At 46.8% G+C, this 21540-nt stretch overlaps 2 gene segments (V, D, J or C); both read left to right on the plus strand.

The window, feature by feature from the left end:
* The first annotated feature begins 526 nt into the window (after positions 1 to 526).
* Positions 527 to 1207, plus strand: LOC119525030. The segment is given in 2 exon segments: positions 527 to 684; positions 786 to 1207. Coding segments are annotated over 2 exon segments (453 nt in total).
* Positions 1208 to 5676: 4469 nt separating this feature from the next.
* LOC119525029 lies at positions 5677 to 19571 on the plus strand. The segment is given in 2 exon segments: positions 5677 to 5803; positions 19198 to 19571. Coding segments are annotated over 2 exon segments (405 nt in total).
* Positions 19572 to 21540: the final 1969 nt, after the last annotated feature.

Consider the following 21540-nt stretch of genomic DNA (forward strand, 5'->3'; position numbering starts at 1 on the left):
AATTGAAATATTTTTGAAAAGAAATCTAGTACAGAATAATATGAATGTGCAATATAGTCCTATTCACATGAAATCATAAATATGTGTAATATTCATTTGATAACTGCTTGAAATTGACTTTCATGGTCTTGATACTCTGGGATGCAGGGGATAGTATTGTGAGCACCTCCCTGTGACTGCTCCTTATTGGAGCTAATCTATATTTATATTGGCAAATGCCCTTGTGGATGAGTCTGGGGTTTGGTCACTAAAGAGCAGGGCCCTGGGGAGCACAGGGGCTGGGGGGCAGGACTGCCCATGGGGAAGCTCCCTAATGTTCTGGGAGGCAGCAGGGAGAGGGAGGGGACTGGGTCAGGGGCAGGGAGCCCTTGTGTAGGCACCAGGGTCTCTCCCACAGGCCTGGGGCTCACACAGATCTGCAAGGGCTGGGAGAAATGTGGGTGCTCAGTGGCCTGAGTGACTGCACAGCAGCTCTGTGTCCCTGGGGAGCAGCCTGAGAGCCCTTTCAGAGTGGGCAGTGACAAGAATGAGCAAATTTGCATGAAGTCCCCTCCCTGCTGACAGCCGGGTGGCCTGGTGGATAAAGTCCCCGAGGCTGCCCTGCCCACCTGTGGGTCTCAGGGGCAGAGCTCTCCACCATGGCCTGGGCTCCCCTCCTCCTCATGCTCATCACTCACTGCACAGGTGAGACACCCCAATATTGGACAATGGGGGACTCCTTTACTCCTTCCCAGGCCCACTTGGAGCCTTGGTTGTGAACTCACTGTCTTTCTTTTCCTTTTCAGGGTCCTGGGCTCAGTCTGCCCTGACTCAGCCTCCCTCAGTGTCTGGGTCCCTGGGACAGACGGTCACCATCTCCTGTGCTGGAAGCAGCAGTGACATTGGGGGTTATAACTATGTGGACTGGTACCAACAGCACCCGGGCACAGCCCCCAAACTCCTCATTTATTATGTCAGTAAAAGGCCCTCAGGGATCCCTGATCGCTTCTCTGGCTCCAAGTCTGGGAACACGGCCTCCCTGACCATCTCTGGGCTCCAGCCTGAGGATGAGGCAGATTATTTCTGTGCATCACCTTCCAGCAGTGACACTCTCCACAGTGGTCCAAGTTCATGGGGAAGTGAGACAAAAACCTCCCTCTTTGAGATCTGCTGTCTCTTTGGTTCATCAGCAGGGCTGCAGGGGCTTCCATAATTTAACCAACTCAAAATGTTGTTGCTCCTTAAAATGAACTTGAAAACAGAAGCCTTTACTCAATATCTTGACTTGGGAAAATCAAAATAAAATATCCCTCCTTCCCCTGACTTGGCCCGAGGCTGCAGGTTTGTTTTAGCTCTTCAGTGGCAGGAGCAGGGGAGGGACAGTGGTCTCACTTGGCCTGAGACGATTCAGGGCCACCTGCTCTGTGATGTGTTCTCTGCACCTCTGGGTGGGCTCATGCCCTGCAGAGCCAGTGACCCAGAGCTCCCTCCATTCTCCCCCCTCAGCTACCTCTCAGAATCAATAAATGAATCACATGATTCACATATTAGGTGCCTCTTGCTGAGTAACCAATTGCCACAATTCTGGCAGCTGCCCATTCACTTCTCCTGGCTTCACCATGTCAGGGGTCTGGGCTCTGCCTCCTGGGTCCTCTGCTCAGGGTCCCCCCGGGCTGGAGTCCAGGTCATGGACAGCTTCCCTCTCACCTGGAGGCTGACTGGGGGAATCTGCTCCATCTCCTCAGCAGGACTCATTTCCTCAGTGCTGTGTGGTGGGTCCCCAGCTTTCTGTGAGCTGTGGGCTGTCAGTCTCCCTCTGCTCCTGCAGGGGCCTCAGCTCCCAGGCACATGGTCCCCTCCCAGGGGAAGTTCCCAGCAGGGCCCTTTGCTTCATCAGGGCCAGCAGGAGAAGCTCCCTCTCCAGTTCACTAGGAGAGTCTTACAGAATGTATCCTGCTCACGGGAGCCATGTCCCAGTGCCCTGCCAGGCAGGGTAGACAAGGGGGAGGGATCCCTCATCTTTGTCACACTGTATTGATTAGATGGAAATCACAGGTTCAAGTCACATTCACAGTGGGGGGTTATGCAAGGGAGTGAGTCACTGGAGCTATCAATGTGTTCACCCTCCACAGTCCATGAAAAGAAACTTTTTCTCCTGTTCAAATGTACTTTGAAGCCTGGTATAAAAAGTCATTGCAAATTTGCTGAGAAAACAGTGAGAACTAAGAGACTTGGGCTCTGTTCTTTCCATGTCCCTCCCTCACCCCATCCCTCCATCTCAGCCATGTAAAATGGGGGAGCATTTCTTTGACCAACCCCCCTGCCCTCTGGGACTAGCCCTCCATTCCACTCTCTGACCTCTGTCCTGAAACCACCTCTGGCTCCTTCACTGACTCCTTTCTTAGGATGTGCTCACTACAATGGCTGCTCCATCCTTCAGTAAGAAACCCCAAGGACATGCCCATATGGGTCTTGATTTTCCTCCTATACTTCAACCAAAAGAACATATTGCAACCAACTGAATGAAGGAGACGTGAAAATCCAACTGACTGGTATTGACCCAACATTAAAGAGGTTGCAAAAAATATAAATGCACCATTCTTTATGCTTATTTTCCATGAATTTTGGAAAATATGACTAATTTTCATAAAAATGTGTTCATATTTAGATATAATGGCTTAAGTATATACATTTATAAATTAATTTAAAAATCAAAATTTTACTTTTTCCATTTTAATTAATGGGTTACTTAAATATTGACAGATATTGCTTACGTGAGAAATACCCTTTGAAATAATCAAGAATTTTGAAGCCATGACCAGTCCTAACACCTAAAACTTTGAGAACTGCATATCTAGGAAGGAAGCTCACAAAAAAGGGCAGTGTTTTTCTCAGCTGGTGACAGGTTTGCTAAGAGTTTCTTCTCCTTTCAGTGCATCTGGTTGGGGGATCTTGAGCAAGCCCTCCTCAGGCTGTTTGGGAAGTGGGGGTAATAAGCACCAACCCCTCTCTCTATTCATTCCTTCCCCTTTTCTGAGGGTGCTCCCATTTGATGAAGCTTCACTGAAGAGAAGCCAATGGCATCTGGGGTTCCTCTGTCACGTGGGAAGGCACATGGTGATGTCTGTTGGTCCTTCTCTCCTGGGCTCCAGTTTCAAAAGGGCTTTCTCCAAAATGTCTCTGGGCATTTCCTAGGTGTCCCTCCAAACATCTCGGTTTGTGTCAGCTCTCAGCTCTCTTAAAGAGTCCAGTAAACTAATTAAGATCCACCCTGAATGGATGTGGTCACATCTCCATGGGAAAATCTAATCAAAAAGTCCCACCCCCAATAAGTCTGCCCCACAAGATTGGGTTAAAGAACATGACTTTCCTGGGGGACATATTAGATCCAAACCAGCACAGAGGGTTTAAAGCTAAATCAATCAGTAGTGTAAAATATATATCTTTTTTGGCTCTCCATGATAAAGCTTTGTCTGTCTTAATTGTTTTTACTGTCTCATTTTTAGCATAAATTTCCCAGAACAATCTTTAATTTCAGTCATGATTTAGCAACACACATATCCAGTTGATGAGGCAAAGAGCATAAAGAAACACAAAATGAGGAAACTTGAAGTGTGGTTCCTGTAGGAATAAGAGAGAAATAGGGCTCTGGTGGTTCCCTGGGACATCTCCACTCTAGAGCCCCAAACCATCAGTCCCACATGCTGCTCAAACCCAGGCCTGTACCCCAGCCTGATGCCATATGAATTGGTCATCAATCTGCCACTTCATTATTGTTTTCTTTGCTGCTTCCAATAACCCATTTACTAAAGGAATCATTGTAAGAGACAGAAGTCTTTAGTGGTAATGGATGGCCTCTCATATTTTGAATGGAAAGCAAAGTCCCATGTCTCTATAGAGAAATTCCACCAATGAACACCTTGTCCTCACTGTGAACAATTCATGAGGCATCTTCAGAAGTCCTCCTGGCATTGTTCAGGGGCCAGGTCTTAACATCTAGAAAAGTGGACCCATGGGACAGGTAGTGACAGCAGATTTTTCCCACTCATTCTCACCCCTACACTCCATATCCTCACCAGTTTCCATGTAAAGCCAGTGAACCTGCATTTCTGCATCACTGAGTGACACAGTGTCCCTATTTTAGTCCACATCACTTTCTAGGAATCCATTCAGACAAATTGTCTTGGACATGATGAAGAGCCATTTCCTATGGAAGGAGATGAAATCAGAGTCCAGGATCCTAGGATGTGCAGAGCTCAGGGGTGCAGAGGACAGGCCCAGTGTCGGTGAAGACAGGAGGCCAGTCTGAGGGGAGCCCCTGGACACCAAGCCTAAAGCAGGGGGATGTCAGCTGCTCTTGGTTCTCACTAAATTTACAGAAGCTGGGGAAGACCCCATCTTGGCAAGATTCCTCTAGATTTCCCCCTTTCCACAGTGAACAATCCTTGGTCTTCCATGGGTTTTTCTCCTCCAAGCCTTTTCCAATCTCCAGCTCACTTCCCTGCCTCCTTTCCTTCAGGGCTCTTCCTGTCTAGTTTCTGAGAGGATCTTGCCCACCAAGGAGCACTGTGAGACCAGAAATGTCAGCTGGGGAGGGTTCCTCAGAGGGAAGGTGGGGCTGGGGGCTGTGCCACAGTGAACCAGGAAGCTGTGAAAGTTAGAGAGGTGGTATGTGACAGCCAAGTCTGGGGTTTGCTAAGGGGAAAGTACAAGTTTGTAAGTCAGGTTGTGACAGGATGGGAGGGATGTTTTCAGGTTCCCTGCAGTTGGTTCCTTAGAGAACATGCCAGGAAACAGGAGGACATGGTGGGAGCCCCTGCCCCTCCTGTCGATGCTCCTGACTTGCCACTTGGTGGCAGTGGACAGATCTGAGGTGGGACAGTAGGTGGCATAGGCAGGACTTGCTTTTGGTTTAGATACAAGTTTACAGGAAAGGAGGGGACAAAGGTCACTCCTAGAGCTTGGTCTTGACCTCTGAGTTTGGAAGGAAGGAGAGAGGAAAAGGTATCAAAAAAAAAGTTTTAAGAAATTTTATTGGACACATTACAATTGAAATGATATCTTTTGAAAAGAAATCTAGCACAGAATAATATGAATGTGCAATATAGTCCTATTCACATGAAATCATAAATATGTGTAATATTCATTTGATAACTGTTTGAAGTTGACTTCCATGGACTTTATACTCTGGGATACAGGGGACAGAATCAAGAGCACCTCCCTGTAACTGCTCCCTATTGGAGCTAATCTATATTTATATTGGCAAATGCCCTTGCGGATGAGTCTGGGGTTTGGTCACTAAAGAGCAGGGCCCTGGGGAGCACAGGGGCTGGGGGCAGGGCTGCCCTGGGGGAAGATCCCTAATGTTCTGGGAGGCAGCAGGGAGAGGGAGGGGACTGGGTTAGGGTCAGGGGGCCCTTGTGTAGGCACCGGGGTCTCTCCCACAGGCCCAGGGCTCACATAGGTCTGCAAGGGCTGGGGGGAAAGATGGGTGCTCAGTGGCCTGAGTGACTGCACAGCAGCTCTGTGTCCCTGGGGACCAGCCTGAGAGCCTTTTGAGGGAGGACACTTATCTCAGCCACACCCTGCTGGCTGAGGCCCAGGGGACAGGACATACTGTAGGGTCCCACCTCAAGGCTGGGTCACCACAGGGGGCAGTGACCAGAATGAGCAAATTTGCATGAAGTCCCCTCCCTGCTGACAGCCGGGTGGCCTGGTGGATAAAGTCCCTGAGGCTGCGCTGCCCACCTGTGGGTCTCAGGGGCAGAGCTCTCCACCATGGCCTGGGCTCCCCTCCTCCTCATGCTCATCACTCACTGCACAGGTGAGACACCCCAATATTGGACAATGGGGGACTCCTTTACTCCTTCCCAAGCCCATTTGGAGCCTTGGTCGTGAACTCACTGTCTTCCTTTTCCTTTTCAGGGTCTGGGGCTCAGACTGCCCTGACTCAGCCTCCCTCAGTGTCTGGGTCCCTGGGACAGATGTCAGCATCTCCTGTGCTGGAAGCAGCAGTGACATTGGGGGATGAATTTATGGGGGATTATGTGTCCTGGTACCAACAGCACCCAGGCAAGGCCCCCAAAACCATCATTTATGAGGTCAATAAAAGGGCCTCGGGGATCCCTGATCACTTCTCTGGCTCCAAGTCTGGGAACACGGCCTCCCTGAGGATCTCTGGGCTCCAGCCTGAGGATGAGGCAGATTATCACTGTATGTCACCTTCCAGCAGTGATACTCTCCACAGTGGTCCAAGTTCATGGGGAAGTGAGACAAAAACCTCCGTCTTTGATATCTGCTGCCTCTTTGGTTCATCAGCAGGGCTGCAGGGGCTTCCATAATTTAACCCACTCAAAATGTTGTTGCTCCTTAAAATGAACTTGAAAACAGAAACCTTTACTCAGTATCTTGACTTGGGAAAATCAAAATAAAAGATCCCTCCTTCCTCTGACTTGGCCTGAGGCTGCAGGTTTGATTTAGCTCTTCAGTGGCAGGAGCAGGGGAGGGACAGTGGCCTCACTCGGCCTGAGATGATTCAGGGCCACCTGCTCTGTGATGTGTTCTCTGTGCCTCTGGGTGGGCTCATGCCCTGCAGACCCAGTGACCCAGAGTCCCCTCCATTCTCCCCCCTCAGCTCCCTCTCAGAATCAATAAATGAGTCACATGGTCCATGTATTAGGTGCCTGTTGCAGAGTGATGAATTACCACAATTCTGGAAGCTTTTCATTCACTTCTCCTGGCCTCACCATGTCAGGGGTCTGGGCTCTGCCTCCTGGGTCCTCTGCTCAGGGTCCCCCCGGGCTGGAGTCCAGGTCATGGACAGCTTCCCTCTCACCTGGAGGCTGACTGGGGGAATCTGCTCCATCTCCTCAGCAGGACTCATTTCCTCAGTGCTGTGTGGTGGGTCCCCAGCTTTCTGTGAGCTGTGGGCTGTCAGTCACCCTCTGCTCCTGAGGGGGCCTCAGCTCCCAGCCACATGGTCCCCTCCCAGGGGAAGTTCCCAGCAGGGCACTTTGCTTCTTCAGAGCCACAGGAGAAGCCCCCTCTCCAGTTCACTAGGAGAGTCTTATAGAATGTAGCCTGCTCACGGCAGCCATGTCCCATTGCCCTGCCAGGCAGGGTAGACAAGGGGAGGGATCCCTCATCTTTGTCACACTGTATTGACTAGATGCAAATCACAGGTTCAAGTCACATTCACAGTGGGGGGTTATGCAAGGGAGTGAGTCACTGGAGCTATCAATGGGTTCACCCTCCACAGTTCTTGAAAAGAAACCTTTTTTCCTGTTCAAATATACTTTGAAGCCTGCTATAAAAAGTCACTGCAAATTTGCTGAACAAATAGAACTAGGAGACTTCGGCTCTGTTCTTTCAGTGTCCCTCCCTCACCCCATCCTTCCATCTCAGCCATGTAAAATGGGGGAGAACTTATTTCACCAACCCCCCTGCCCTCTGGGACTAGCCCTCCCTTCCCATCTCTGACCACTGTCCTGAAACCATCCCTGAAACCTTCACTCACTCCTTTCTTAAGATGTGCTCACTACAATGGCTGTTCCATCCTTCAGCAAGAAACCCCAGGGACATGCCCATATGGGTCCTGATTTCCCTCCTATGCTTCAACAAAAAGAACATATTGTGACCAACTGAATGAAGGAGACATGAAAATCCAACTGAATGGTATTGACCCAACATTAAAGACGTTGCAAAAATATAAATGTACCACACTTTATGCTTATTTCCATTAATTTTGTAAAATGTGACTAATTTTCATAAAAATGAGTTCATATTTAGATATAATGGCTTAAGTATATTCATTTATAAATTAACTCAAAAATCAAAATTTTACTTTTTCCATTTTAATGGGTTGATTAAGTATTGACAGATATTGCTTATATGAGAAATACCCTTTGAAATAATCAAGAATTTTGAAACCATGACAAGTCCTAACAGCTAAAGCTTTGAGAACTGCATATCTAGGAAGGAAGCTCACAAAACAGGGCAGTGTTTTTCTCAGTTGGTGACAGGTTTGCTAAGAGTTTCTTCTCCTTTCAGTGCATCTGGTAAGGGAACTTAGGCAAGCCCTCCTCAGGCAGTTTGGGAAGTGGGGGTAATAAGTGCCACCCTCTCTCTCTATTTCCTTTTTCTGAGGATGCTCCAGTTTGATGAAGCTTCACTGAAGAGAAGCCAGTGGCATCCGGGGTTCCTCTGTCACGTGGGAAGGCACATGGTGATGTCTGCTGGTCCTTCTCTCCTGGGCTCCAGTTTCAATAGGGCTTTCTCCAAAATGTCTCTGGGCATTTTCTAAGTGTCCCATCAAACATCTTGGTTTGGGTCAGCTCTCAGCTCTCTTAAAGAGTCCAGTAAACTAATTTAAGATCCACCTTGAATAGATGTGGTCACACCTCCATGGAAATAATCTAATCAAAAGATCCCACCCACAATAAGTCTGCCCCACAAGATTGGATTATAGAACATGGCTTTCCTGGGGGACATAATAGATCCAAACCAGCACAGAGGGTTTAAAGCTAAATCAATCAATAGTGTAAAATATATATCCTTCTGGTTCTCCATGATAAAATTTTATCCATCTTAATTGTTTTCACTGTCTCATTTTTAGCATAAATTTCTCAGAACAATTTTTTAATATTAGTTCTGATCTAGCAACACAATATCCAGTCCATGAGGCAAAGAGCATAAAGAAATACAAAATGAGGAAATGTTAATGTGCTTCCTGTAGGAATAAGCAGAGGAACAGGGCTCTGGTGATGGGGGCTTCCCCTGGGACCTCTCCACAGTAGAGCCCCAAACTGCCAGTTCCACATACTGTTCAAAGCCAGGCCTGCACCCCAGCCTGATGGCATATGAATTGGTCATCAATCTGCCACTTCATTATTGCTTTCTTTGCTCAGAAGATATGCTGCTCCCAATAACCCATTTATTAAAGGAAACATTGTAAGAGACAGAAGTCTTTAATAGTAATGGATGGCCTCACACATTTTGAATGGAAAGCAAGCTCCCATGTCTCTATGGAGAAATCTTGCCTATGAACACCTTGTCCTCACTGTGAACAATTCATGGGGCATCTTCAGAAGTCCTCCTGGCATTGTTCAGGGGCCAGGTCTTAACATCTAGAAAAGTGGACCCATGAGAGGAAGTGACAGTAGGAGATTGTTCCCAAGCCACTCTCACCCCCACACTCCATATCCTCCCCTGTTTCCATGAAAAGCCAGTGAACATGAATTTCTGCATCAGTGAGTGACACAACATCCCTATCTTAGTCCACATCACTTTCTAGGAATCCATTCAGACAAATTGTCTTGGTCATGCTGAAAAGCCATTTCCTCTGGAAGGAAATGAGATCAGAGTCCAGGCTCTTAGGATGTGCAGAGCTCAGGGGTGCAGAGGACAGGCCCAGTGTCAGTGAAGGCAGGAGGCCAGTCTGAGGGGAGCCCTTGGACACCAAGCCTAAAGCAGGGGGATGTCAGCTGCTCTTGGTTCTCACTAAATTTACAGAAGCTGGGGAAGACCCCATCTTGGCAAGATTCCTCTAGATTTCCCCCTTTCCACAGTGAACAATCCTTGGTCTTCCATGGGTTTTTCTCCTCCAAGCCTTTTCCAATCTCCAGCTCACTTCCCTGCCTCCTTTCCTTCAGGGCTCTTCCTGTCTAGTTTCTGAGAGGATCTTGCCCACCAAGGAGCACTGTGAGACCAGAAATGTCAGCTGGGGAGGGTTCCTCAGAAGGAAGGTGGGGCTGGGGGCTGTGCCACAGTGAACCAGGAAGCTGTGAAAGTTAGAGAGGTGGGATGTGACAGCCAAGTCTGGGGTTTGCTAAGGGGAAAGTACAAGTTTGTAAGTCAGGTTATGACAGCATCTGGGGGAAGTTTCATGTTTCCTGCAGTTGCTGTGGGGACAGTGTCCATAGGGGACAGTGGAGGAAGCAGGGGGACATGGTGGGAGCCCCTGCCCCTCCCACTGATGCTCCTGACCAGTCCTTTGGAGGCAGTGGACAGACCTGAGGGCATGTAGGAGGTGGCATCAGAAGGACTTGCTTTTGGTTTGAAGATGGGTTTGCAGTAAAGGAGGGGGCAAGGGTCACTCCTAGAGCTTGATCTTGACCTCTGTGTTTGGGAGGAAGAAGAGATGAAAATGTATAAAAATTTTTTAAAAGAAATGTTTTTGGACACACGAAAATTGAAATAATACTGTTGAAAAAATCTCTAGTACAGAATAAGAGATGCAATAAAATATTTCCTATTAAACTATAAATATGTATACTCTTAATTTCTTGTATAGATTTGATTATTGTTTGAAAATGCCCCTCATGGATTTTATACTCTGGGATGCAGGAGAAAGAATTGTGAGCACCTCCCTATAACTGCTTCCTACTAGAGCTAATTTATATTTAACTTGGCAAATGCCCTTGTAGTTGAGTCTGGTGTTTGGTGCTAAAGACAGGGCCCTGGGGAGCACAAGGGCTGGGGGATAGGACTGCCCCTGGGGGGAAGCTCCCTTACTCTCTGGGAGGTGGTGGTGGGGTAAGGGACCAGGTCAGGGGCAGAGAGCATTTGTGTGGGCCCCGGGGTCACTCCCACAGGCCTGGGGCTCAAACAAGGGCTGGTCGATCAGTGCTCAGTGGCCTGAGTGACTGCACAGCAGCTCTGTGCCTCTGGAGAGCAGCCTGAGAGACTTTTCAGGGAGAACATGTCTCTCAGCCACACTCTCCTGACTGAGGCTCAGGAGGCCTGACACACTGTAGGGTCCCAACTTATCTGTGCAATGAGTGAGAAGTTTGAGGAGGAGGGGAGCACTGGCCATGTTGGGGTGCCCAGAGCTCTGCCTACTGAGACCCACAGGTGGACAGGGTGGCCTCAGGACTTTATCCCAGAATTTAAGAATTATCTGGCTCCAAGTCTGGGAACGTGGCCTCCCTGAGGATCTCCAGGATCCAGCTTGAGGATGAGGCTGATTATCACTGTGCATCACATACAAGTCGCAGAACTTTCTGCAGTGGTCCAGGTTCATGGGGAAGTGAGAACAAACCTGCCCTGAGCTCACTGAGTCTGCTAACTTCAGTCTCTGATTCATTTTGTTTTCTTTTGTTACCATTTTACATTCAAATAATTACTTAAATTTATATATATACTTATATACAAATATACTTATATTATATATATATATATAAAATATACTTTATATATTTTATATATGAAAACTTATAAAAGATTCCCAACATAATATAAAGAACTCTTGTAAGGCTTTAACACAGTTTTATAAATTTTTAACATTTTGCCACCTGCCTTATCATTGTGTCTCTTTCTCTCTGTCTCTCTCTTTCACTCTGTCTTGGTCTTTATTTAAATACAAATGTATGAAAATTATTCAGTTCTTAAATACTTGTGGCTTCATGGTATATATCATGACAGTTTCTCAATAGTAATTATTTTTGTAGCTAATTCACAAAGCTAAAAATCCCATTTTTAAAATGAATGATCTTTTCAAGTGTATAACACAGTGGATTTACTCTATCCACAGTAGTGCAACCATGACCTCTATCTAAGGCCAGGAGATTTCAATACCAGAAAAGAGACCCTGTGCCCACTAGTGATCATTCCACATCGCCATGCCCCCAGCACCTGGTGATGTTAATAATCCATTTTTTTTCTCTATGGAAATGTCTTTCCAGATCCTTTCTTTTAAAGGTTTTAATACAGTGTGCAGCCATTTGTGTTTCAGTTATTTTCTTTAGGATAATGTTTTCAGGGCTTATCAACACTGTGGCAGGTATGAGTTATTTATTCTCTTTTATGACCAATAATATTCCATTTTATGGATATGCCACACTGTGTATACATTCATCCAGTGATGACATTATTTTCCTGTCCCTTCTTTTATAACCATGGGATTGAAGGATGATTTCTGGTTGAAGGGTCTTGGAAATCCTATTATGACCATCACTTCTTATGAAAAAGTAGAAATCACAACCAGCACTTCCCTCTGGGGCTCTCTCCAAGAGAGGACAAAGCTGCACTTGGTGTTATTCTTTGAGCCTCCTGGAACCCCATGTTGAGGGCCATCTGTCTTCCCCTCTGCCTGCTGTCTGGGCAAGCCCTGGACAGGCCAGAGGGGGCAGGCAGGGAAGGCCTGGGTCTTTGTCTCAGCATCCTCAGGTCAGTGTGGGGCAGCTCTATTGTACCCTTGGCTCTGTCCACTTATTTCCCAGGTTCTTTGCTCAGGATTCTGGTGACTTTGCTCCCACCACCTCCAAGACCACAGAGACATCTCCTTCCCCCTGTTCTCATCATGTCTCATGGAAACTTTCTCCAGTTCCACATTTTTTCTGTGTCAGGGATCTATGTGATTAAGGAAAGGAAAAAAATTGAGTTAAAATTCACCTTTTCTTAGCATTTTTCTATTACTGTGTAATGCACCATATCTAAAGAAGAACAGGTGAAATGAATATTTAAAATTTAAACAATTATCAGACCTGGAAACACATGCACACATTCCTGCATGGACCTTCTCCTGCTCCTATGCATGTGCATCTCCTCAAGGAAACAGGATCATAAACTGGTCGCTGACCCTCTATTATTTCTTTGCATTATTTCCACCTAGGAATTACTCCTCAAACAAAATATTTGCAGATTTGAAATAGTGAGTCTCAACCAACAGCCCAGCTGAATAAGGAATGGGCAATGTGTCCTTTAGATGAGGCCCATGGAGACATGAAGCTTGACTGAGAGTCAGGGTCAGTGTCTGGCTGAGCTTCCCTGGGGGTTTCCCAGAGCCCCTTCTGTAGAACACAGGTGAGACCACCGGAAAAGTATAAGGGGCCCCATGTTTGGGCCTCTGACATTGCTGGGGTGAGGGCCACCTATCAGCTCCTACTGGGAACCTCAGCAGGACATCAGCCACCCCAGGTTTCATGCTGCTTATTACTCAGGAGAGGTTCAAGACCACTTCTCTGGCAGCAGGGGGAGATGAATGTTCCAGGCAAATATGGGATCAGGGCATGAAGGAGAAACAGGAAACATTTGAGGTCATGATCAAGAGCAGCCTAGAACAGGTGGGGAAGTTCATAGAAGAATCCACAAGATTCTGGGCCACACATGCCCAGGCAGCCCATTACTGGGTTCCCATGATGGCATCATTGCCTGCAGCTCCTTGGCAGTAGCAGTGTCCTCTGCCATCGGTCTTCCCTCCCTTGCCTATTGGAGACCTGGCTGGGGGACAGTGACTGGAGGGAGGTGGCCAAAGAATTCAGAAGCCATGAGGCTCACAGGGGTCTCCTTAGGAAACCCCTATCCCAACCCTCTTAAATCACTCAATCATGTATTTTCTCCATAGATGCATCCCAGGGGCAGTGGGGTTTATGTCTTCATTTCTCATATGGGGAAATGGAGTCTGAGAAAGTTTGGTCTCTTATATCAGAGCAGAAAGGGCAGAATAAAAAGAGGCAAGATGGTTCAGGATATCTGTCCCCTGTCTTTTGCTCCTTCTCTCTCACAAGGGCCCCCTGAGTGGTGTGGAATCATCCCAGCTATTAGAAAGAATTGACAGGGAGATGCTTCGGCCCAATGGGGTAGGAAATGCTGCACTGGGGGAGACCCACTCACATTAGCTCTTGGGACATCCCTGTGGACAAATTGTAAAGAAAGAGCAGGGGGTTCCCTGTGGGTGGGCAGCCTCCTCCCCTCACATTGGTGGTCTGAAAAGGATCTTTTCCCAGACAAGAGCACTGTGGGAGTTTCCCAAGCCTGGGAGGGGTCCCAAGGCACAGCCCTTGAACAGCTGGGAAATGGCCCAGCAGTTTCTCCTCTCCCCTGGATCAGGCATGGGGAAAATAGATGGCCTTCCAGTGAGAGCCACAGCCAGCAGCACGCATGGCTCTTCTTTCTGATGAAATGCCTTTCATCAGACATACACCAGCATTTCTCTTAAGGTTAATAAGAGTTCATCAAGGTGAGTGTCCTACACAAATTAAAAATGAAATTTTATACTTGATAGACGTCAGATTGGGTTTTGAGATTTCGTTTGAAGTTGCTGTCAGTTCTAGGGGAGGGCTCAAGCCCCATGTATGGATGACATATAGGAACCAAGTAATTTCAAGAGACTTGTTAGTGTTGCAGGTTTCTGGGCCCCAGGGAGAAGAGCATTTGGGGCCATGATCAAAACTAATCAAACAGAACACATGCAGGTCTAAAATATCCAAATCATCCCGAGATGGATCAGGCACACCTGTCCTGCAAACAACATTCACTGATGACCTCAGGGTGTCCCTGCATCAGGAGTCCAGGCTCAGCTTAGCAGCTCATCTCCTCAGGGTCCCAGGGTCTCAGACTGAGGTCAGGCTAATGGTCACCTGTGCTCTGACCTGGAGGCTCCCCTGGCAAAGCAGCTGCTCCCCTGTGCTCTGGAAGAATCCATTTCCCTGTTGCTGTTGGCTGAGGCCCTGGCTCTTTGCAGACTGTGGGCTCCCCTTCCTCCCCTGACCCTGGGGGAGCTCAGGACCCCCTGCCTCATGGCCCCTCCATAGGGAGAGTTCACAGCAGTGTCAGCAGTTTTCCCAGCCAGCAGTAGGCTCTCTCTCTCCCATTTTCCAATATGGGGACATGTATCACATAGGGGAATAGTGAGTGACTCTCCTGCTGCATTTGCTGTTTTTATTGGTTCAAAGCCAGTTGGTATTTTTGTCCAAATTTGAAGGGAGGGTTTTTGCAAGTGTGTGACACATTGGGGTCACCATGTTGCCAGTCCATGAGCACAGACTTTTTATCCACCAAAATCCATTCTTTTTTTGGTATCCTGTGACAAAGTTCTGTAGATTTTGCTGAAGGCATGGATAAAATTATGAACCTGGTCCTGCCCTTTCTGGATCTCACCACTTCACCATCCTTACTTCTGTCTCAACCTGAGGAACATTTCTGTGACTGACTGGTGATATGTCCAAAACTAGCCCTTCCCTCACAGTTTTGACCATTGTTCTGAGTCAAATCTTTTTCTTCTACTCAATTCTTTCTTAGGATGCATTCAACATCAATGGCTCCTCTATCTTCCTCTAACAAGGAAGGCCTGAATGACATTGCAGTGTGCTGACATATTTTCCTAAAAACATAAACCTGTAAGTAATATTGCAATGACTGAATGTGTAAGTAGACCAGAAAATCCAACTATCTTTATTTTTGCCAGACAACAAAAATATTTGCCAAAAATTTTAATACTCCCTTTAGAAGTATTTTTTTTAACTTGGAAAACCAAACTGATTTTCATTAAAGTGTTATTTATATTTAGATGTGTTGGGTTTAGTATTATTTAACTTTTAAGAAATATTTAATATGGGAAATATTAATGGACTTTAAAACATGTACAAATTATGTTGGGAATACGCAATAATTTTTAAGATTATAAAACTATTGACAACAAATGTTTGAGAACTTTTACACAAAAAGGAGGTTTACAACAAACAAAAGGAGTTTTTTTTCAAGTGGACAGAAGGTTGCTAACAATTCTTTTCTCATTATATTTTTATCTTATTACCACAGTTGTGGAAATCCTGTATATGCCTGTGTTCTAGTTTGCTAAATGCTGCAGAATGCGAAACACCAGAGATGGATTGGCTTTTATAAAAAGGGGGTTTATTTGGCTATACAATTACAGTCTTAAGGCCATAAAGTGTCCAAGGTAACACATCAGTAATCAGGTACCTTCACTGGAGGATGGCAAATGGCGTCCGGAAAACCTCTGTTAGCTGGGAAGGCATGTGGCTGGCATCTGCTCCAAAGTTCTGGTTTCAAAATGGCTTTCTCCCAGGACGTTTCTCTCTAGCAAGCTTGCTCCTCTTCAAACCATCACTCACAGCTGCACTCCATTTTCTCTCCTTGAGCCAGCATGTTTATATGGCTCCCCTGATCAAGGCCCACCCTGAATGGGCAGGGCCACACCTCCATGGGAGTATCCCACCAGAGTCACCACCCACAGCTGGGTAGGGCACATTGCAAGCAAATCTAACCAGCACCAAAATGTCTGTCCCACAAGAGCACAAAGATAATGGCATTTGGGGGACACAATACATTCAAACCAGCACAGCCTGTATTAGTTAAGGCTTGCTCGGGGAAAAGAACCAACAGGAAATACTGGTAAATATGACATTTTATAATAGTATCTCACAGAATTGTGGGGATGCATGAGTCCAAATTCTGTAGAGCAGGATGCAAGAGTCAAAATTCCATAGGGCAGACAGCAAAGTGGCAACTCAGATGAAGGTGTTCAATGAACTCCTCAGGAAACACCCTGCTGGCTCCACTAAAAGTTTTCAACTGATTGGAGTAAATCTAGCTGATTGAATTCCTCTCATTGAGGAAAACATGCCCTTTGTTGATATAATCAGTCACAGATGCAGTCTATGGACTGATGACTTAATAAACCAGTCTTTTGGTTTATTGACCAGCCACAAACGTCCTTGCAGTAATGGTTAGGCCAGTGCTTGCTTGACCAGACACCTGGAAACCACCACCTGACCAAGGTGACACATGAACCTAACCATCACACTCCCCTGGAATGACTAGTAGCAAGCATGTAGTTATCTGTACTCATTCCCTGTGGGTTCTCTGAAGTTTTGCAACTAAATCAATCACAAAGATTAATATTTATTTTTGACCCTCCCATTATAAAACTTGGTCTCTTTTAATTTTTCTCCTTCTTTATTTTTAGGATAATTTACCAAATTATTTGCTAATGAGAATCATGATGTCAGCAACACAAAAACTCCTGCAAATAGGCCAAGAGAGTAGAAAAATGTGGGATGCAGGCAAACCTGAAGTCTGGAGAGGAGAATTTTGAGTTTGGAGGTGGGGCTTTTATTGGGGAACTTTCCACAGGGAGGCTCAAGAGACACCTTCCATTCCCTGATGCCAAATCCAGGCCCCCACTTCAGACTGATGCATCTGAACTTGTCATCTCCTCTGCCACTTCATTTCTGAGGTCTGTACTTGGCAGATATTCTGCTTGAAAGACAAACTCTAAATAATACATGAGTAAAAGCAACAGACATCAGGAAAGGCAAAATTTTCCTCTTAGCTTCTAAAAAGAAAGCAGATTTTTAGCATCATTATAACAAAAAATTTCCTTCCCAGCACCCCAGACCATACTGAGAACAATTACTGAGATGATCTAAGAACCCTTTCCCCTCTTGTTTAGGGACTTCAGTTCTTAAGATGTTGGACAAACAGATGTTGAGTGGATAGTGATGCTGAATGATCGTCCTCAGAACATTCTCACCCCCAAACTCTGCATCACCTCCCCAATCCTACTAGACTCTGTTTGACATGTAGCTCCCCACTCACTGAATGCTCAACAGCTTCATTTAAAGTTTCCATGTCTTATCTCTCTAGAAGTCCCTTAAATCCAAGTCCTTGGGGTGAAAGGGAAGTTTTCATGAGAAGTTAGTGAGCTCAGGCCCAGGTTCTCAGGATGTTCAGATAGCTGGTCCAAGGACAAGCCCAGCATCCTTATGCAGACAAGGAGGTGGGTGTGAAGGGACCCCCTGGACAGGCACCCACAGGGGGAACCACAGGATGACAGGTGCTCTCTGGTCCTAGCTCCATGTACATAACCCAGGAACAGACGCCATCCTAGGCATTCATCTGATGTTCCTCTCTCCAGAGTGTACACTCCTTGGGACTCTCCTCAGGTGTATACATCCAAGGCCTTTTCTAAGTCACAAGGCCCCTGGGGTTGATTTCCTGCCTTACCCAAGTTCTGGTTCTTTCTCTAGGTGCAGGAACATTTTCCACTAGAGGGCACTGTGGGCCCAGAAATGGCTGCTGTGGAGGGTCCCACAGAAGGGAGATGGGGCTGGGGGCTGTGCCACAGTGAAACGGGTAAACTATGAAGATTACAGGGGAGGGACATGTTAGGTTTGGCTGGGGGTTGCTAAAGGGGAATGCAAAACTTGCAAGTGAGGTTGTGACAGGATCTGAGGAATGTTCTCAAGTTCCCTGCAGTTGCTGTGGGGACAGTGCCCTTAGGGGACATGGGAGGAAGCAGGAGGACACAGTGGAAGTCCCTGCCCCTCCTTGTTGATGCTCCTGACCTGCCACTTGGTGACAATAGACAGACCTGAGGAAGGACAGGAGGTGGCATCAGCAGGAGTTGCTTTTGGTTTGTAGAGGGGTTGGTGGTAATGGAGGAGCCAAAGGTCACTCAGAATTTGATCTTGACCTCTGAGTTTTGCAGAAAGGAGAGAGGAAAATTTATGAAAAATCATTTTTAAGAAATGTTATTGACACATTAGAATTGAAATGATATTTTTGAAAAAATCTAGTACAGCATAACAGAGGCAATATAATTGTTATATATATATATGACCATATATACATATATATGTATATACATACACACACACATACTATTGATTTCCTATATTCATTCAATAACCCTTTGAAAATGCCCCCCATGGACTTGATACTCTGGGATGCAGGGGATGGAATTGTGAGCACCTCCCTGTAACTGCTCTCTACTGGAGCTAATTTATATTTATATTGGCAAATGCCCTTGTGGATAAGTCTGTAGTTTGGTCACCAAAGAGCAGGGCCCTGGGGAGCACAGGGGCTGGGGAGGGTGGGCTGCCCCTGGGGGGATCTCCCTTATGCTCTTGGAGGCAGTGGGGGGGGTCCAGGACCAGGGCAGGGCAGGGAGCCCTTGTGTAGGCCCCAGGGTCTCTCCCACAGGCCCGGGGCTCACACAGATCTGTGAGGACTGGGGGAAAGGGCTGGACTCAGTGGCCTGAGTGACTGCGCAGCAGCTCTGTGTCCCTGGGGACCAGTCTGAGAGCCTTTTCAGGGAGAACATGTCTCACCACACCCTCCTGGCTGAGACCCATGAGGCAGGACACAAGTAGGGTCCCAACTGTAGGCTAAGTCACCGTATGGGGCAGTGATGAAAGTCAGGGCTCAGTGAGCTGATTTGCATGAAGTCCCCTCCCCTGACACCCAGACAGCCTGGGGGATAAAGTTCCTGCATCTGTCCTGCCCACCTGTGGGTCTCAGTAGGCAGAGCTCTGGGTGTCTCCACCATGGCCTGGGCTCCCCTCCTCCTCATGCTCCTGGCTCACTGCACAGGTGAGACACCCCATTATTAGTTCATGGGTGACCCATCCCTTTACTCCATCCCAGGCCCACTTGCAGCCTTGGTTGTGAACTCACTGTCTTTCTTTTCCTTTTCAGGGTCCCGGGCTCAGTCTGCCCTGACTCAGCCTCCCTCAGTGTCTGGGTCCCTGGGACAGACGGTCACCATCTCCTGTGCTGGAAGCAGCAGTGACATTGGGGGTCATAACTATGTGTCCTGGTACCAACAGCACCCGGGCACAGCCCCCAAACTCCTCATTTATAGGGTCAGTAATCGGCCCTCAGGAATCCCTGACAGATTCTCTGGCTCCAAGTCTGGGAACACGGCCTCCCTGACCATCACTGGGCTCCAGACTGAGGATGAGGCAGGTTATTACTGTATGTCATGGACCAGCAGTAGTTCTTTCCACAGTGGTCCAAGTTCATGGGGAAGTGAGGCAAAAACCTCAGAACTTTGATATCTGCTGTCTCTTCTGTTCATCAGTAGGGTTGCAGATGTTTCTGTAATTTAACCCCGCTCCAAATGTTGCTGCTTTTAAAATGAACTTGAAAAGGAGAACCTTTACCCAAAGGACTTGAATTGGGGAAGTGAAAATATAAGCTCCCTCTTTTGTCTGCTTTGGCCCAAGGCTGCAGAATTGAATTTGCCCTACCATGACAAGAACAAGGGGGGACAGTGAGATGACTCAGGGCCACCTGCTCTGTGGTGACTTCTCTGCAACTCTGGGTGGGCTCATGTCCTCCAGACCCAGTGACCCGGATCTCTCTCCACTCTCCCCACCTCACCTCCCACTCAGTACCAAGAAGTGATCCAGATGGTCCCAGCATTAGTTGCCTCTTTCTGCATAACTTATTACCACAAATCTAGCAGATTCATCCACACCCATTTGCTGTCTCTTGTCATCACCAGGTCAGGTTCCCAGGTGTGGCCTCCTGGGTCCTCTGCTCAGCATCCCCCCAGGCTGGAGTCCAGGTCATGGACAGCTTCCCTCTCACCTGGAGGCTGACTGGGGGAATCTGCCTCCATCTCCTCAGCAGGACTCATTTCCTTAGTGCTGTGTGGTGGGTCCCCAGCTTTCTGTGAGCTGTGGGCTGTCAGTTCCCCTCTGCTCCTGGAGGGGCCTCAGCTCCCAGCCACATGGTCCTCTCATAGGGGAGGTTCCCAGCAGGGCCCTTTGCTTCTGCAGTGCTGGCAGGAGAGGCTCCCACTCCAGTTTACTAGGAGAGTCACAAAATGTAACCTCCTCATGGGAGCCCCAGCCAAGTAAGGTTATCAAGTGGGAAGTAGCCCATCACCTTTGTCATGTTTTTGATTAGAAGCAAATCACAGTTTCCACTGATATTCATAATAAGGACTTATGTAAGGGGTGAATCCATGGGACAACAAAAAGCTTGACCCTCCACAGTTGATTAAAATGAAGTTTTTTTCCTGTTCAAATCCATTTTGAAAGCCTTTGGTGTAAAGTCTTTGCAAATTTGCCAAGGAAACAGTGAAAACTAGGAGACTTGGGCTCTGTTCCTTCAGTGACCCCTTTACCCCATCCTTCCATCTCAGTCATCTGAAAGTGGGGACATTTCTGTGACTGAACCCACTGTTGTCATGGACATGGCCTTCTCTCTGTCTCTGACCACTGGACTGAAACCACCTCTGACTCCTTCACTCACTTTTTCTCAGGATGTTCTCACTACAGTGGCTGCTCCATCTTTCAGTGAGAAAGCTACAGGGACCTGCCCATGTGGGTCTCCAGTTTCCTCACATAGTTCAACCAAAAGAAAATATTGCAGCTGACTGATTGCTGGAGACATGAGAATCAAAATTGGTATTGAGCCTGATATTAAAGAGGTTGCAAAAATATAAACATACTACACTTCATGCTAATTTTTTAAATTGTGGAATATAATAAATTTATATAGAAGTGATGACTTTCTAAATGTAATTAAACAAGTAGCTGTATATCAAATTTCAAAGAATGTTATGGGTTACATGTTCCACCATTTCAGTTCTTTCCTTCTAGCTATTCTGATACCCAAGCAACTAAGAAAAAAATATATAGATTCAGTCCTCATAATCCTTTGTTACATTCTACCTTGTCTGTTGCTACCCCTTCCTCTAGTTTAATCACTTTCCTGATCTTCAGGATTGTCTGGGCAGTGACCACCCTAATATATTCATGTTGAAAAAGCGTTACATGGGAAAAATCTACCTACTGCATACTAGGGTCCATAATTAATTGGGCTACCTTACTAGTACCACACAAACACTAGGTATAAATAATTAAGGGATAAAAAGAGATATGGGGTGTCATGAGAATTGTTTAAAATGGAGTGATGAGGATTGTACTACTAAGAGATAATAATGTAAGATATGGATTGATTATCATGGACAGAACATATGCTATGTGAAATTAGGAGCCCCATGTTCAACATTATGGAAAAAGGTGA

Source organism: Choloepus didactylus (assembly GCF_015220235.1).
Source record: "Choloepus didactylus isolate mChoDid1 chromosome 23 unlocalized genomic scaffold, mChoDid1.pri SUPER_23_unloc3, whole genome shotgun sequence".
In the NCBI taxonomy this organism is placed as follows: Eukaryota; Metazoa; Chordata; class Mammalia; order Pilosa; family Megalonychidae; genus Choloepus; species Choloepus didactylus.